The sequence below is a fragment of the Lolium perenne genome, chromosome 7 (assembly GCF_019359855.2).
Source record: "Lolium perenne isolate Kyuss_39 chromosome 7, Kyuss_2.0, whole genome shotgun sequence".
Lineage (NCBI taxonomy): Eukaryota > Viridiplantae > Streptophyta > Magnoliopsida > Poales > Poaceae > Lolium > Lolium perenne.
Window position 1 is genome coordinate 224,690,000 of NC_067250.2, and position 17,466 is coordinate 224,707,465.

At 42.2% G+C, this 17,466-nt stretch overlaps 2 protein-coding genes across 2 annotated transcripts; one reads left to right on the forward strand and one right to left on the reverse strand.

The window, feature by feature from the left end:
- Positions 1-791: 791 nt before the first annotated feature.
- LOC127313730 (elongation factor G, mitochondrial) lies at positions 792-14,923 on the forward strand. The gene is made up of 20 exons (XM_051344203.2): positions 792-1,320; positions 2,632-2,853; positions 3,553-3,674; positions 3,760-3,910; positions 4,905-4,976; positions 5,903-5,998; positions 7,870-7,958; positions 8,071-8,137; positions 9,595-9,633; positions 9,723-9,783; positions 9,900-10,009; positions 10,087-10,161; positions 10,235-10,303; positions 12,074-12,195; positions 12,649-12,774; positions 12,863-12,983; positions 13,091-13,191; positions 13,545-13,605; positions 14,101-14,154; positions 14,572-14,923. Exons 1-20 carry the CDS (start codon positions 907-909, stop codon positions 14,674-14,676), a joined length of 2,277 nt encoding a protein of 758 aa, XP_051200163.1. The 5' UTR covers positions 792-906; the 3' UTR covers positions 14,677-14,923.
- Positions 14,924-15,886: 963 nt separating this feature from the next.
- LOC127313731 (histone H3.2-like) lies at positions 15,887-16,480 on the reverse strand. The gene has a single exon (XM_051344204.1). It carries the CDS (start codon positions 16,463-16,465, stop codon positions 16,055-16,057), a length of 411 nt encoding a protein of 136 aa, XP_051200164.1. The 5' UTR covers positions 16,466-16,480; the 3' UTR covers positions 15,887-16,054.
- Between the last annotated feature and the right edge of the window lie 986 nt (positions 16,481-17,466).

Consider the following 17,466-nt stretch of genomic DNA (forward strand, 5'->3'; position numbering starts at 1 on the left):
TCGTTGCCTATTCGACGGTACCTCGGAGGAGGGATCCTCACGAGGGGGAGAAGAAATAGGGGCCATAGGGCGGAGAGTCCCCAAGACGGTGGTACGCGATTTACCCAGCTTCGGAACACCTGCTCGATGACAGGGCCTACTGCTGCTTGTCTGGAATTATATGGGCGCTTTCGCGTTGTTACCATGAGTAGTGGTTGTGTCTCTAGGGATCCCGGGATCCGGCTTATAAAGGAGCGCACAGATCTAGAGTTTACATGGAGAGTCCTAGCCGGAATACAAGTTGCCTAACTACGGTACAATATCTTGCCGTGTACGTCAAGGATCCGCCTTCCATCTATGTCGTACTGGATACAGATACCTTATGGGCCTTCAAGGATCCGGCCTCCTTCGTAGGTCGGTTGGGATCCGGCTCTCTGCTCCTGGGCTGGACTTCATCCTTCCCAATCTACAACAACTGGACCACCCGATGGGCCACATGCCACATCACCATCTGTGGGCCACCCAGGCTTACCGGATCTAGGTCATGCCGTTGATATCATAAAGTATACCCACATCTTCGGTTCGGGAAAGTCAAACTTGTCTCCATTTTTTTACTCCGTGTTAATAAATAGTCTTAAATTAAACTAAAAAATATTCTTATTTCTTTTTGAGAAAAAAATAGTCTTATTATTTACTCATGGCGTGCTGTTGAATCAGGGCGTGAATTTAAACCAAACTATCGTTTGCTGGATACTGGACAAACGAACACAGGTAGATCAAACACGTCGGCAGCGCCGTCACCCGTCAGGCTGCGCGATGCACTGCTGAGTTCCAACTTGTCTTGCCATTTGCCAGAGGTTGACTCCCTAGGGTTTTAGTGCAGAACCCAACGCGCCGCCGCCGCCGCCCAGAATTTCCTAGGCGGCGATGGCCATGGCCCGGCGCTCCGCCTCCCACCTCCTCTCCTCCTTCCGCCCTTTCTCCGTCCTCCTCCAGCCCCTCGCCGACGCCCCCTCGCCCGCGGCCGCGGCCGCAGCGGCGTCGGCCCGGCGGGCGATGTCCTCGGCGTCGGCTATGAGGGCGCGGGGAGACGACAAGGAGCTGGCGCGGTGGCGCGAGTCCATGGATCGGATGCGGAACATCGGTATCTCGGCGCACATCGACTCCGGCAAGACCACGCTCACGGAGCGGGTCCTCTACTACACCGGTCGCATCCACGAGATCCACGAGGTGCGTGGCCGCGACGGCGTCGGCGCCAAGATGGACTCCATGGACCTCGAGCGCGAGAAGGGCATCACCATCCAGTCGGCCGCTACCTACTGTACCTGGAACGGATACCAGGTCCATTTCTCACCTCCCCTTGCTCAGTTTTTTAGCTGATCCATTTCCGTCTGATCTTATCAATTTGATGATCATTGTTGTTCGGTTCGTTTTGCTTAGGTTTTAGCTGATCCATATAGGATAATTCAACTGTGAGATAATAATATTTACATGTTTCCCGGAGTTTAATATTAAAACCAAACCGACCAACATAAATACTTGGCACTAACATAGGACAATAATTTATTTCCATACCTAGTATATATTAGTTGCAAGTGTCTTGTATTTAATCTCTGCATTTCGTGTTTCACTCTGCTGATAATTTGTTCGATGCTTCATTGAGATCTTGGACCAGATCTTTTGTTTTAGAGTATTGCAGTAGTACATTGCTGTCTGTAGCTTTAGTGTCTGTAGATGTGTCTAGTGCATCATGTTGTAGTGGTCCAGTCAACAGTTTTCAGGCTGTAGATTTGTGCCAGCAAGGTGTCCCCCGCAATCTGTTTCTGCTTCAAGGAGTTAGGCATATAAAGATGAGGGCTAATTTAACTGGGCTGGCTTGTTTCGTTGGCTTTTATTATTACCATGGTATGCCCAGACTTACAAAATGCGCGAGGAAAATTGGAAAAAAAATCAATCAACAATGCCATGTGATGTCATTCATGCAAATGCAAAAAAAAATGACATCAGGAAAATGTGATTGCTTGATTTGTCATTCCTAAACATGTTAGCATTGTTGATACCATGAATGAAGTAGCCCCAATAACTATATCAAAACTATGGTCAGAGGAGAAATGGAGGAAATGGCAAATTTGCATAAGATAGGGATGGTTGCCAGCCACCACCAAAGAGCCATTTATTCTTGTTCAAGTAGATTGCCATTTTTGAATTCTCCCTGAGCTACAATCAGTCTGGATGTAAGTGCTCGATGTCAGTGGACTGTTTAAAAAGAATGAAAGGAGTTATTTTGATAGACATGTATTTCATTGCAAGGGGCCACTATCGATGTGAGTTGACCGAGCTACCTGCACTTAGTCGTTAAAGTCCCACCTGCATCTTAATTAGCTGTTTTTGTGCCAGAACACAGCTCCCTGATCACTGGGATTCAAACTAGGATCTGTGGGTCTGGGTTAGTATGACTGGTTGAGACTGATACATCAGAACCATGCATGTACCTAGTAGGCTAGTACTAGCAGAACTTTGGAAGTGACCCTCAGAAGCAACTTTGTTTTGTCGTCATGTATACGAGCATTGATCACTATCCCTTGTATTGTACTATCAGAATGCTTGTAGTTTGACATACCTTACACTGTTCTTGTGTTATATCAATTGCAGGTTAATATCATTGATACCCCAGGTCACGTGGATTTCACCGTTGAGGTTGAAAGGGCCCTCCGTGTTCTTGATGGCGCTATACTTGTGCTATGTAGTGTTGGTGGCGTACAAAGTCAGTCAATTACTGTTGATCGACAGATGAAGAGATATGAAATTCCAAGGGTCGCATTTATTAACAAGTTGGACCGTATGGGAGCTGATCCATGGAAAGTTCTCAACCAGGTGAGTGTCAGGCTGATTTCTATGGACTATACACTAATGCTTTTACTATGAGGTGTGTGAGGCTTATGCTCTCTCCTTTGATGTTAGTAAAATATTTTTCCTCTTGGTGGGAGTGGGTAAAATTTCAATCCATGTCTATAAGACTATAAGATGTAAGTATCATATAGTTGCTAGCTGATTATCTGTGAGGAAAATACGTTTTGTACCTGCATTTAAATTCTGAAAAAAGTTGCAGTTGAGTATATGCTACGTTGCTTTGCACTGAAGTGCTTAGTTGAAAAAGCATCGATGTCCTGGGTGGTAAATCGCAGTTACCACTTGTATTATTGATTCCAAATATTTTAAAACCTTCATTTCTAAATCAGCTCATCTTTTGCCTTGCATGCAATCTAAAGACTGTTTCTGGAAGGTATGACTTAGCTGGTTCAAAGTAAAAGGGGAAAACTGTGACTTTATAAGTGCAATAGGGGCTGGCTTTGCATTTTTTTTTATGTGCAATTTAGACCAGGCATACATCTTGGTGTTAGAGGTCCTGTGTTTTGAGACTATTGGAAATCATCATTATTGTGCTTACTTTCAGGCTTTTCATTTATTTCTGATATCATGTCCAGGTTTTATAATTCTGGTGAGGTGTCTTGCAGTTATCCCTTGCTATCAATTTCTGTAGCTGAGTATAGCTTTTTTTGTGTTCTATTCAAGGCCCGGGCCAAATTACGTCACCAAAGTGCAGCTGTACAAGTGCCTATAGGATTGGAAGAGGAGTTTGAGGGCCTTGTGGATCTTGTGGAGTTAAAGGCTTTAAAGTTTGAGGGTGGAAGTGGGTATGTCCCTGTTCTATATAAGCATTTAGTTGTGAGGGCTATAGGTATCTGGAATCTTGAATGACACGTCATTTCTAATGTGCAGGCAGGAGGTTGTTGCATCTGATGTCCCATCCAACATGCAAGATTTAGTAATGGAGAAGAGACGTGAACTTATTGAAGTTGTTTCAGAAGTCGATGACCAGCTTGCGGAAGCTTTTCTCAGTGATGAGCCAATATCAGCCGATGAGCTTAAGGTTTATTTAACTTACGCCCATTATTATTATTGGCTACGCCTTTTGAAACAGATGTCAGCATGTAGCTACAGCTGTTAGACAGTAATCATGTTGAAGTAATAAGACCATTTAAAACCCTTGGATTTTGCAGTTTGTGTCATTAGATAATTTACTTTTTGACGACTTTGATTACTTTTTTGTTATACGGAGGAAGCTTATTTGCTATAAGTGCCTAGAATGGCACCGTTGTAAGTTATGTGATGTAAGCTGTAGACATACCAAATTGCCTCCATGTCGGTGAAATCATCCTCCCAAGCGGACTCAGGGTGGAATGAAGCCTTATTTGGGTAGAAATACTGGGTTCTGTAGTTCAAAGATTATGTGAATTTCTTGCAAAGCTCAATGGGGGCAAATGGGCTTCATTTCTAATTGCACAAGCCATTTTAAATACGTTTTGATTGTTGGGTAGTGCAATTTTTTTTTCTTCTAATTATATTGTTAAAAAATGCCATCAATGATAAGTCAAGTTGAAAATGATATTTTTATTACCTGCTGATCATGTTGAACAATACTAACTTGCGTTATCTCAAACCTATAAAAATGATAATTGAATGCCTGTGATGTCAATAGGTTTTGTTGTTTAAAAAAGAAATCCACAGTCTGTTGCTAGTGTTTTCCATAATAACCATATTCTAATGGACATTTGCGAATACTGAAGGCGGAAATCCACAAATTTTTTAAACAAGCATCAGGAAACTTATATAACGTATATATGTTTAATATGAGGAGACTATCATCTTTACATGTTTTAAATTGTGATAAATCACATACTTTAACCTTATGATATTACTTGCAATTATGTTGACAAGTTATGGTCAATATCACCTCTAATAATACCTTTGCCGATTTCCCTAGTAGTATCATGTTGTCTTTTGGAAGAGCATAGAGTTGATACTTCCAGTTAGTTCCTAACTGATTTGTACGCTTTTTGGTGTCTTTTTTACTTTCCGACCAGGCGGCTATCCGAAGGGCGACAATAGCACGCAAGTTCATACCAGTATACATGGGAAGTGCATTCAAAAATAAGGTATGTCGCCGCACTTTCCGTCCTTTCTGTCGTTCTTGTCGTTCTTTTCATTCATGTACAACTGTGGAAGGTCCTAAATAGTTTTATGATACTCCCTCTGTTTCAGAAAAAAGCTGCGCAACTTTTATTAGGTACGGATGTATCTACACAATAAAAACATGTTTAGATTCAACCGTATCTAGACAAACTTGAGCGGTTTTTTTTTTTTTTGGAACAGAGGGAGTAGTTAAAATGAGTTCCAAACTTTCTACATAATCTCGAAAGATTTATTAACTTAATAATCGTATTATTTTAAAGAAGAATATGGCACTGCATTATTGTCTATCTTAATAATACAAAAAATAAACTAATAGTCCCTCTGTTTGCAAATAGATTCTGTCATTGACACATCGTAAAGGTCTACAGTCTCCGACATGTAACTTTTACTGCTACTACTTTACTGATGTTTAAGAGCTAGGAGCCTAGGACCTTGATAGTGAAATCCATTTTCTCTTGGTAATTACCTTACAGTGGTTCATTGGAGTGCTGTAGATTTGACATGTTCTCATGCGTGCACTTCATGGAGGTCATTAGAGCGTGACTTTGAAGAAGTTCAGAAGCATAAGAACATATGAGATTATTGGATCGAGCCTTTGCTTTGTGTTTGTTGTCTTCTTTTGCCAGCACAGTTATAGAACAAAGACAAATTGCATATAAACATGGAGGTGAATTTTGGTTATTCAAAACGATCACATTTAGACTCTACTGTACTGATTATCATACTTTGGTGGTTTAGGTGGTGATACGATTGTCCACAGTTCTTATTAGCACTCTTGGATTTTCAAGAACCTGCAGTTGCCATCTGTATTGTTAATACTAGGATGCTAACAGTCTTGTCATTGGTGTTTCATCGCTTACATGTTTGATCGTTGTGACCTGTTTTATAGGGTGTTCAACCTCTTCTTAATGGTGTGCTTGACTATCTACCTTGCCCACTGGAAGTTGAGAACTCAGCCCTTGACCAAAACAATTCAGAAGAGAAGGTAAATAGTCTCTGCTATATATTTGATTGAGTAACTATGGTTGTTTCTCCCTTCTGTGCTTTATGGCACTTTGCATCTTCCACCACTCATTGTACAAATTTAGAAGTAAGGATACCGGCGCCGTGAGGGCGATCCTACACCTGTTTGGCCGAGCCTCTGGGCTCCTCGTCAACTATGGTAAAAGCTCCGCCACTATGCTCAACTGTGAGCCGGACGACAGCGAGGTGATCGCGGCAACTCTGGGATGCCAGCTTGCGGAGCTGCCACTGACCTACCTTGGCATACCGCTCACGCTCCGCCGCCCTACCCGTGCGCAGATGCAGCCGCTGGTCAGCAAAACCGCGGCCAAGCTACCCACCTGGAAGTCTAGGCTCATGGACCGCTCTGGAAGGCTAGTCCTTGTGAAATCTGTTCTGGCTGCGATCCCCCTACATCAGATCCTTGTGCTGCAGCCGCCGAAATGCATCCTAAAGCTCCTTGAGAAAATCCAGAGAGGCTTCCTTTGGGACGGCCGCGCCGAGGCCAACGGCGGGCATTGCCACGTTAACTGGCAAGCTGTATGCAGGCCTCTATCTCTTGGAGGCCTTGGTGTTCAGGACATGGAGAGGGCCGGGCTCGCGCTTCGGATGCGATGGCTTTGGTATAACAGAACGGATCAAGTCAGAGCATGGAGTGGGCTTGAGCTGCAATTCTCGCGCCAGGAGCAGAGCCTGTTCTTTGCCTCGACGCACATGATCGTCGGCGACGGACACCTCGGCAGATTCTGGGAAGACAGATGGATCGCCGGTCGCTCTGTCAGTCAAATCGCCCCTGAGCTATACGCATGTATCCCTAAGAGACGTCGGAAGGCAACCTCCATCAGAGATGGGCTGCTCGACCACAGCTGGGCGCGTGACATCCACGGCGTGCTTGGACTCCAAGAGCTGGGCCAGTACCTTATGCTCTGGACACGGGTGGAGGCGACTGTCCTCACAGACCAGCCTGATCAGATCGTCTGGAGATGGAGCACAAACGGCGTTTACTCGGCTAAGTCCTGCTACCGGAGCACATTCCAGGGGTCCAGGGCTTGCCCGGCCTGGAAGCTGCTGTGGAAAACTTGGGCGCCTCCGCGCGTCAAATTCTTCCATTGGTTGGCTAACAAAGACCGGTGCTGGACGGCGGAGCGGCTACGACGGCGAGGGCTGCAGCACCATCCTCGGTGCCTGCTATGCGACCAAGAGGCCGAGTCCATGCATCACCTCACCTTGGCTTGCCCCTTCTCTAGGCAGGTTTGGTACGACACACTGTCCTGGCTACGGCTTACTTGTCGACCTCCTGACGGCGAGCCTACCCTCCACGAATGGTGGACTACTGCAAGGCAGCACACACCCAAGCCAATGCGAAAAGGCCTTGCAACCGCCACGCTTCTTGTGCCCTGGTTGATTTGGAAGCACCGAAACTCGTGTGTCTTCGATGGAGAGCAGCCGTCCATCCAGAGAGTGAATGACAAGATCAAGGCAGAGGCGGCACTTTGGGCGAGAGCTGGAGCCCTTGGCCTTCGCGCCGTGTTACCTGTAGACTGGGATGTGCACTAGTTTTTCTGTTAGTTGCCGGTTGTTTTTCACCCTCCATGGAGGTGTGATCTTGTAACAAACTATTCTTCTCCTTTGCAATGAAAAGAAACGCAATGTCATTGCGTTTTCTCGAAAAAAAAGATGAAAAAAATCTGTAAAGTAGATAAAGTCTGATTTTATTTGCAAGCAAAGAGTGTTGCACCGTACCTGCCTGTTATATTGATAAGCTCTTACTATTAATTTTTCCATGAAGTTCTTACTATTGAATCTACATTTTATTAGCTTTCATGATGAATTACCACCTCGTTTCATGGTTAGGTCTCATTATCTGGAACTCCAGCTGGGCCACTTGTAGCATTAGCCTTTAAGCTTGAGGAAGGCCGTTTCGGTCAGTTGACATATCTAAGGTGATTATGGATCTTCTACAAACCGACTTTGTTGCAGTATCATGCATTATTTCTCTGTATTGGACACATTATTTTGCGTCTAAACTAATCATTTCTTCTTCTGCCTGTCTAGAATCTATGAAGGTGTGATTCGGAAGGGTGACTTCATACACAATGTGAACACGGGGAAAAAGATCAAAGTAAGACCTAGAATTAATATTAAGTCCCAGCAAGGACGGTTAAGTTGTACTTGCCAACTTGCCATATTATTCTTTCAGCACATCTTTAACATTTGACCATGCCAATATTTTGTATTTGAGGGGCCATATACTACTATAGATTAATTATTCTGTGGAGAAACAAGAGGGATTTACTTTAATGAAAAAAAGGTTTGCCTTAACAATTGAGCATGCCAATATTTCGTATTTTGAGGGGCCATGCACTAGTATAGATTGATTGTAGGTGAAGAAACGGGAGGGGCTTACTTTAATGTAAGAGAAAAAATAAAAAGGGTTAAAAAGTTATATTCGAAATTGTGGGCTAGCTCGCTCCTGCTTTTTAACCACTATATCGTAGAGCTGTTACAGATGTGAGTCTGTGACCACTGGTGAATATACTGCCATGATACAGAAAAATAAGAAAATGTGATGGTTTATGTTACATATTTGATTTGTAATTATATTTTGATGGTAGCTGCAATGTTGCATGTTTTTGTTTTGCTGAAATAAATCCGATCTTTTGACACAAAATTGCATAGGTATACTTCATTTTTCCCAGTTTCAAATTTGTGCTTCCTTGTTTTGAATTACTATTAAAAATTTGAAACTGAAATGTGTTTACTTTTGAAAAATATTATAGTTGCTAGATTTTTATACTTCAATTATAATCTGAAGACTTGTTTGGTCTTTCATTATTAATATTGTTTTTGATTTTCTGCTTCTGGTATTGAATTATGTATTTCATAATCCTTTGTATATTTTTCGCCGTTTGTTTTTACTTACTTTTTCTTTGAAAGTAGACCATTAATTTCAGTATTCTTTAGTTTAAATTTGAAATATTGGAATATGAAGTTTACACATTGTATTTAATGATTTTAATATTTAAAGATCGAGTTTGTTTTTATTTATGAGTAAACACCTTTGTTTTTTTAAATAGAGTTGGAAAGAATCACATTTCTTTTACTTTGAAAGTGCTAATAGGTTTAATTTTTTGCCCATAGTGCCATAATAACTCATAACCGAATCTACAGAGTTACCTGTTTTAGATAGCATGTGTTGTCGAATGATGCTCGTACAATAAATTTACAGTAAATGAGGGAATGCCCAAGAGGACCGTACTTTCCTTCTTTTCCGTTGCACGGTGTCACATAGTTTCAATAGGCAGACACATGCAAAGACAAGTGTGTCAGCCCCTTCGGTTTCTAACAACTTGGTGTTTGTCGAACACATATATTTCATTGATTTGGGGTATGGCATGAATCCCTGTCCACAACAATATGCATTGGTTGAAATACTTGTGGAAAACAGTAACCATATCAGGAGAACTGTATATAGCTTCAATATGCTATTTCTTAGTTTTGACTTCACTTTAATTGTTTTGTTGGGGGAATTTTAAAAGGTTTGCCTTCTCTGATCTTGTTTATGTTAACTGTTTCTAGGTTCCACGATTAGTAAGGATGCACTCCAATGAGATGGAGGTAAGTTGCACCTTATTTTGAAGTTTACACGTGAATAATTACTGTAAACTCAATTTGCCTAGTATATTTGTTCTTTGTGGTCAATCTAGGATATCCAAGAAGCACATGCTGGCCAGATTGTTGCTGTGTTTGGTGTTGATTGTGCATCAGGTAAATTTATTAGCAATTCAATATTCAAAATATTTTCTGTTCCATAACTTTTCTAGGTTATGCTACCATCTTTTGCATTTCTTCAGTGCCTGATTCCCCACTTTTTTGCATCGCAGGTGATACATTTACAGATGGGTCGGTCAAATATACTATGACCTCAATGCATGTCGCTGAACCTGTGATGTCCTTGGCTGTTAACCCGATATCTAAAGATTCTGGAGGACAAGTAACTGATCTCTTGTTTTGAAGATCCATGTGTCATATCTTAAATGTGTTGAATAATTAATTATGGTAACATTTCAGTTTTCAAAAGCGCTGAATCGATTCCAGAGAGAAGATCCTACTTTCCGTGTTGGTCTGGATCCAGAGAGTGGACAGGTCTGTTTGCCTATCTATTATGTTGTTTTATTCCATTGTCAAGAAGTTTCTAAAACGTAACATATGCTTGCAGACAATCATTTCTGGTATGGGTGAGTTGCATTTGGATATCTATGTTGAACGCATCAAGAGAGAGTACAAGGTATGCAAACAATTAGTAGTTCCAAGACATGTTTGGCTTTCTCGCCTATTTGGGCAAAACACATTATTACATCGATGTCTGTTAACTTCACTCTAAGCTTGCTACCTGAGTCTGCGCTGTTAGAACTGTTGGGTAAACCTTGGCAGCCAGCTAAACCTTTCAACTGTTTGCTGTATGAGCTAGTTTACCTTTTCCTTGTTTTGATTAAGGATGCAGATAATCCTGATTTGGCTGTAGCCTCTAGGAAACAGGGAGATTACAGCTGCCCACAACATAATACAGTAACACAGTTGATCTATTTTGTTCTTAACAGTGCGAAAAATCATTTGCAGTTTTGCCTTATTTTGTACTGGGAATCAAAACAGCTACACAACTGATTATCGATTAAACTGCTAAACGCTTGTTGGTACTATTATCAGGGCCTGACTATTATATTAGTCTAGGTTTAATTTTATGACATTTATCTCATATATTGTCTTACCCTTAACATATGTCATATACTGCCTTTTAGGTCAACAGCCTTTGAGGGGTACTTTGGCCATTAAATTTCTTTGAACATAATATCAAAAAGGAAATGCATTGTTTTCAATTAGCATATTATCGGTCTGGTTAATTGTGTATATGCTGTTGGTCAAAACTTAATTTTTTGACTGCATTGATTCCAAAACATCACTTAAAAAAACGGAATAGTAATAATGGATAAACTATTCCGCCTCTCGGAAACATGTTCCACCATCTTACGTCAAGTAGTCTAACGGGTGCAAGGGGGTGCTAGGTTAGCACCACCAAGGCGCCTAGGCATCTGAACAGCAGTTACAGACAGTTCAAACGTTATGCTTAAAAAAAGGGAGTACCAAAAATTTGCCAAATAAAGTTTGACAAACCATATTCTAGGAGACAAAACATCCAGAATATATTTTCCTATATCTACAATTCTTCGTAACACAGATGTGGACACGTGGTACATGGTCTTGCTATGGAAATATATAGGTGGCAATTGTGCGCCAAGGCGGCAGCCTAAGCTGCTTGTTAAGAAGACTGAAAATCACCATCCCAAAATGTAATGCGCCCTTGATTTTTGCTGGTTAACAACTTACAATTTTGACCATGATTTATACTTATAATATGGCCGCAAAATTAGTATTAAGATATATGAAATGAAAGAATTTTGCAAGATGATTGCAGCGATACCATTTATACATTCCCATCGTATATAATTTGGTATATATTAGTGGTTGAAGTCATGCATCAAAGACCGTGCAAAAGAAGCCCGCACCTTACATTTGGGATGGAAGGAGTAGCACTTTTCCAGAATTTCCATCAAGAGCAAGCTCAGAAACACCGCAAATATAGCTGTATTCTATGCACCACCAAGCCAGGCCTATTTCCATTTGCATTTGCGAATTACTAAAATGAACACATGATTTTTTGAGTGGGAAGGGAGGGGGAGTTGAGATCTAGAAGTATGAAAGAGGGGACTGTTGACTTCCCTCAAAAAAAGAGAGAGGGGACTGTTGACAGCATGTCGTGGTGCCATATTTTCATGTATTCTGGTTCTACTGAAAACTACCTATAAGAGTTCAGAAATACTTATGTGTGCCTGGCTTATTCAGCTTCTTCTTTATTCTTGGTGTTGACCATTTTCATTAAGTGTGTCATATTCCTATGATAAATCATAAGTGTTAAATAATCTTAGTCTGCATGTCTGACTCACTGGCTGTACATTTATATATATTGAAGTTCAAATGTGATGTGTTTTAACTCATGTAGGTTGATGCAAAGGTTGGGAAACCTCGTGTGAACTTCCGGGAAACGATCACCCAACGTGCCGAATTTGATTACCTGCACAAAAAGCAATCCGGTGGTCAAGGTCAATATGGACGAGTCTGTGGGTGAGCTCATTTGAATTAAATAATTACTGGCAAATCAGTTTCCATTATTTGATTTCATTTGTTTGTTTGGTTCCAAAAAGTTAATACTTTGTGATGCATATACATGGGAACACCTTATTCATGCATGTTTAAGCTGCAAATTGCTTCTGGACATATATCCAGTCCCCCCATTCCCACTTGTAAGATGAGTACTGGATGGTGGATGTTGGCGTGTTGCCGCAGTAGAACAAGATTGGAACTGTGCCCTGGCATTGTAAGTGCCTCAATGGCGCCTTGATACCTAAGCGACCATTTATGGCCAGCATAGAAGATACTTCTCCCAAATGGTCTCAAGTGGGATTATGACCTGCCAAAGTTTAATTGAACCCAGTTTACCATACCTGAAGATTAGTTTATGAATAATATTTAGGATAATTCATTTGGAGTTTCATGATAAGAAGCAACAATATGCAGGTACATTGAGCCTCTTCCATCAGATTCTGAAGGTAAATTCGAATTTGAGAACATGATTATTGGACAAGCAATTCCATCCAACTTCATACCAGCGATTGAGAAGGGTTTCAAGGAAGCTTGCAATTCGTGAGTCTATCTCATCCCCACCAGCTAAGTTATTCTGTATTTTACTTAGGTGGAGTGATAATTTTTGTTTGCATGCTTGCTACTACAGGGGTTCGTTGATAGGGCATCCTGTCGAGAATATTAGAATTACGCTGACCGATGGGGCTTCACATGCTGTGGATTCCAGCGAGCTTGCTTTTAAGCTAGCTGCTATCTATGCTTTTAGACAGGTGAGTATATCCACTTTCCTGGGGGTGCAAATGTCATTTCTAGTGATTGACAGACTGGTAGAATTGGAATGCAAGTGATATTCATAACTTTGTTCCTTCCTTTTCAGTGTTATACTCTTGCTAAACCTGTTATATTAGAGCCCGTGATGAAGGTGGAAATGAAAGTTCCAACAGAGTTCCAGGGCACAGTAACTGGTGACATAAACAAGTGAGTTTTTCTATATCAACAAGCTAGGCTTGTATTGAGGTGTATGGTTAGCATATGATACATGATGGCACGCTAAATGTTCCTTTTCTACTCAAGAAATGCAGATAGTTGCATGCCATTTACTTAAAAGGGATTATTGCGTCCTTAGCACCTGTAAAAGAATAATTTGCTGGGATGCCATAAGGCTGTGATAGTGACAATTTGGTTCTAGTATCACAAGTTCATAACATGTCATTGACACCTTGGTGATATTTTGGCCACCTGGGTGCTATAAAATTTGTATTTTGTACACTCATTCATTCATCCTTCAAGCCATACCAAGTCTATTTACTTTTGCTTTATGTTGTAAACAGGAGAAAAGGTATTATTGTTGGAAATGATCAAGAAGGCGATGACACAGTTGTAGTATGCCATGTATGTGAACCTTGTTCCTTTCAGTTTCTTTTTGCTTGTTGAAGTACAGATAGTACTACAAGCTTGTGATAAGCTGGCAGATCTGATTGTGGTTACTGGTCCTGAGTGGTTGTAGTAATCAACATTCGTAGCTCTAGCTTTCTATAGTTTGTAGGCATAAATGTCTCAGAAGACAACTTAAACAATAGGAAATTAATTGATGTACTGCCTACGTGACATTACAAGTAAGCTTTTTAATCGGTGAGTGGGTGCCTGGTTGGAGATTGTACTGATCTACTCTAGCAACAGCTTGGACAACATTTTGCAAAATTTACTTCACTTTAGAACTTTATCATTTCTCCTACACAACACTACAATAACCATGCCATACCAGTAGATTATATAGGGGCAACAGGTATAGTTTGTAATTCGTCATGTACGTGTTAGGTCGATTAGCATGTACATTGTTTTTGAATATTGTTATTAAACTTAGCCTCTCGTCTTGCTCTCTTTCAGGTTCCACTAAACAATATGTTCGGCTATTCGACAGCTCTTCGTTCAATGACACAGGTAATATTTTGTTCTTGTTCATGAGTCGTGTACAATAATTTTCTGGTCCTAACTATTTTTATTTAGGTCTGCTATTTTCTCTACTTGAAATACTCAAATTGAATAGTTTATATTGGGGACGTCATTTTTCACACATGTCTGAGTGCTATATGCATTTGTTTACTAGTAGCATGTTTAACGCACAACAATATTACTTTAGAAAGCCACCATTGAACTGTGAGAACTGCCTGGTCTTGGTGGTTTTCTGGTTGTTATTTATGTAGTAGTTAATTTAGTAGCATGGTGAACGACTGAAGGTACAATATTGCTGTAGAAAAGCCCCATCTTTGTTGACACCAAGAAATTAACAAGCATGAAGCATGTTGGTTTTCCTGATTAATTCCATGTTTAATTTTTTTGTTTATGCATGTCCTGCAGGGAAAAGGTGAATTTACAATGGAGTATATGGAGCACAATACCGTCTCACAGGATGTACAGATGCAGCTTGTGAATGCACATAAGGCCACTAAGAGCGGAGAGTGATTCTTCTGTGGCAGGGAGGAACAGAAATTTTGATTCCATTATATACGTTTAACTTTGTTGTTGGCCCTCGAATGATGAGCTAGGACATCATAGGCAGTGTTTGTAGAATTACATGGGGTAGTCATCACAGCAATAGAAATGTGTTTTGCAATAATCTGGAATCCCGTGGTACAAACTCACGTGAATATTGTAGGGCATGATTGTTATGTAGTTAAAACAGCCAAGCAAGCTTCTCTGGAGTGTCGTATGTCTTTTCAAATGTATGCATTGACCATGAAGGAAGATTTTCGCTTGCCTTGGCTCCTTATTTGGAGAAATGGAGAGCCAAATTAATGAGATTGTAAGGATGTCTAGTGCACTCTGCCCTGTAATAATGTAGCTCATAGTATAGCTGTTTATGGTGCTATGTGTAATCAACTGGCAATCTGTGAAATACCTGACCTAGTATGTGGTGAAGAGGCATTGCCGTGCTCATGTGACATCTACCTCTGGTTGGGTCTTCTATGTCTTCACGGTTTTGTTCAATCTAGACAAACTAATAATCATGTCCTATCAATGGGGTATCTGCAAAGTTTCAGACATAACAATCATCAAACACTACATAATAGGAAAAATTAGCATCGATCTGCAGGATCCGAAATAATTGCAGTTTCTATTGACATTTCATTTCATTCCAGTATCATGCTACATATGACTGAATATAGAAGATGAAATTCCTTACGGAAAAAAAATTGCAGATGACACCGAAGGCAGCATCTCTGATATGCGCACAGCCAACCAAAGTAGCAGGCACATCCCTACGAGGCCACAACCAAATCACCAGACAAACAGCTACCGCCACTATCCATTCCACTATTCCAGGTTCCCAAATCAATGTACTGTTAATGAAGTTATTTTTTTTTTTGACGTATGTTAATGAAGTTATTAACAAGAAAAGAGTTCTGAAAATTCTCATGGATGCCTGAAAAGTAGAAAGCTTCATGGAGAAGAGGCACTTGTTGGCTGTTGAATGACCAACAAAAATGGATGCAAAATATCAAAACTGATGCATCATGGTCTATGATTCATGGAAGAGCGCTTCCGGGCGTATCGGAGGCAATCTGCTTCCGCTGAGTGCCCTCATTCGCCTGGCAATGGTTTCAGCCGAGCAGGGCTCCCTTTCCTATCCTCGTATTGCCCGGATGCTCTCCTGTTCTTGACCGAAGACAGATTTAGGACAACACTGCATTTCCATTTCATTTCAGCATCTGGCTTACATAGGACAGGAGCCACGAAGAGAACAGACGGTAAATCATATCAACAACACAAACAGAACCAAGATCCCTACAACCGGATCAAACCAGCCACGAACAGCTAGCTACAGCCGGCGGCCCCGAGCCTAGGCCCTCTCGCCCCTGATGCGTCGCGCGAGCTGGATGTCCTTGGGCATGATGGTGACGCGCTTGGCGTGGATGGCGCAGAGGTTGGTGTCCTCGAACAGCCCCACGAGGTAGGCCTCGGCGGCCTCCTGCAGCGCCGACACGGCGGAGCTCTGGAAGCGGAGGTCCGTCTTGAAGTCCTGCGCGATCTCGCGCACGAGGCGCTGGAAGGGCAGCTTGCGGATGAGCAGCTCCGTGCTCTTCTGGTACTTGCGGATCTCGCGCAGCGCGACGGTGCCGGGGCGGAAGCGGTGCGGCTTCTTCACGCCGCCCGTGGCCGGGGCCGACTTGCGCGCCGCCTTCGTCGCCAGCTGCTTCCGAGGGGCCTTGCCGCCGGTGGACTTGCGCGCCGTCTGCTTCGTGCGGTCCATCGGGCGAAGAGGAGGGTGAGGCTCGGATTTTGGTTTGTGGCTTCGCCGGCGTGGGATTAAAAAGGGGGCGAAGGGTGGGCGGCGGGCGGGGATGGGAAATTTTTGGGTGAGCGAGAACGCGCGGGAGGTAGGAGATGAAGTTTGGAGCGTTGGTTTGGTGGAGAATGGACGGCTGAGATGCTGTTTGGGGTTGAGCACGCGGATCGGTCCGTGGGGTGGGGAATGCTGTGATTTTTTTTCATCTCAAAAAAAAAAAAAAACTGGGTTTTTCCTGCGAGGCGATTTCAGAGCCTTCGAAAGCTGAATCCAGTATGTACCTTGGATCAGTTGGTGGCAAAGCCTGGTGCCATGAAAATGCTTTTGACACTTGCCATGTATGATTGCGGCAGATTGAAGGTTGTCAATGGTTCAAATGCCTTGGAACACCTCAAAGAATTGGCAGTCTACAACATGGAAATGACCGTCGATACTATAAAGCAAGAAGACCTTTTTGACAAGATCAAATGCCTGACTTGACTCCCCTTTGTCCGAACTTTGGAGCGACCAGCTCTGATATTACACGTCAGCGGAGCTCCCGAGTCACCCTACTGTCACGATCATCTCCAACATTCTCTTATAGTTTAACAGTAAACGAAAAATTCGAAACCAAAAAACATGTATGCAGTCTCCTAAAAACGTGGCTTAGGATGATTTTGCAGCTGGCGCAGAACAGAAACCATAAAACACAAACTAAAAAACGCAATTGAAATCTCGCGGGAGAATTCATCGATGAACATATATAGATGGTACTTTGATGCTCCGATTGAGCATAAAAAATTACATAATATATACTAAAAACCTAAATTAGATACTAGCCCTAACCACCGAGCTAATTCCGAGCAAAATGAGGCACGATGGTCTCTGCGCACGGCGGTGGTGGCGGAGCTTGAGCGTCGACGCGGAGGACGGCATCGACGCGGAGGACGCTGAGGAGCTCCTACTCGGAGTCAAGCTCGACGATC

Excerpts from the sequence above, each read along its gene's own strand:
- LOC127313731 (XM_051344204.1), bottom strand. The coding sequence starts at position 16,465 with ATGGACCGCACGAAGCAGACGGCGCGCAAGTCCACCGGCGGCAAGGCC.
- LOC127313730 (XM_051344203.2), top strand. The coding sequence starts at position 907 with ATGGCCATGGCCCGGCGCTCCGCCTCCCACCTCCTCTCCTCCTTCCGC. Across the intron at positions 5,999-7,869 it reads AAAACAATTCAGAAGAGAAG|GTCTCATTATCTGGAACTCC; the intron begins GTAAATAGTCTC and ends TTTCATGGTTAG. Across the intron at positions 8,138-9,594 it reads ACACGGGGAAAAAGATCAAA|GTTCCACGATTAGTAAGGAT; the intron begins GTAAGACCTAGA and ends AACTGTTTCTAG.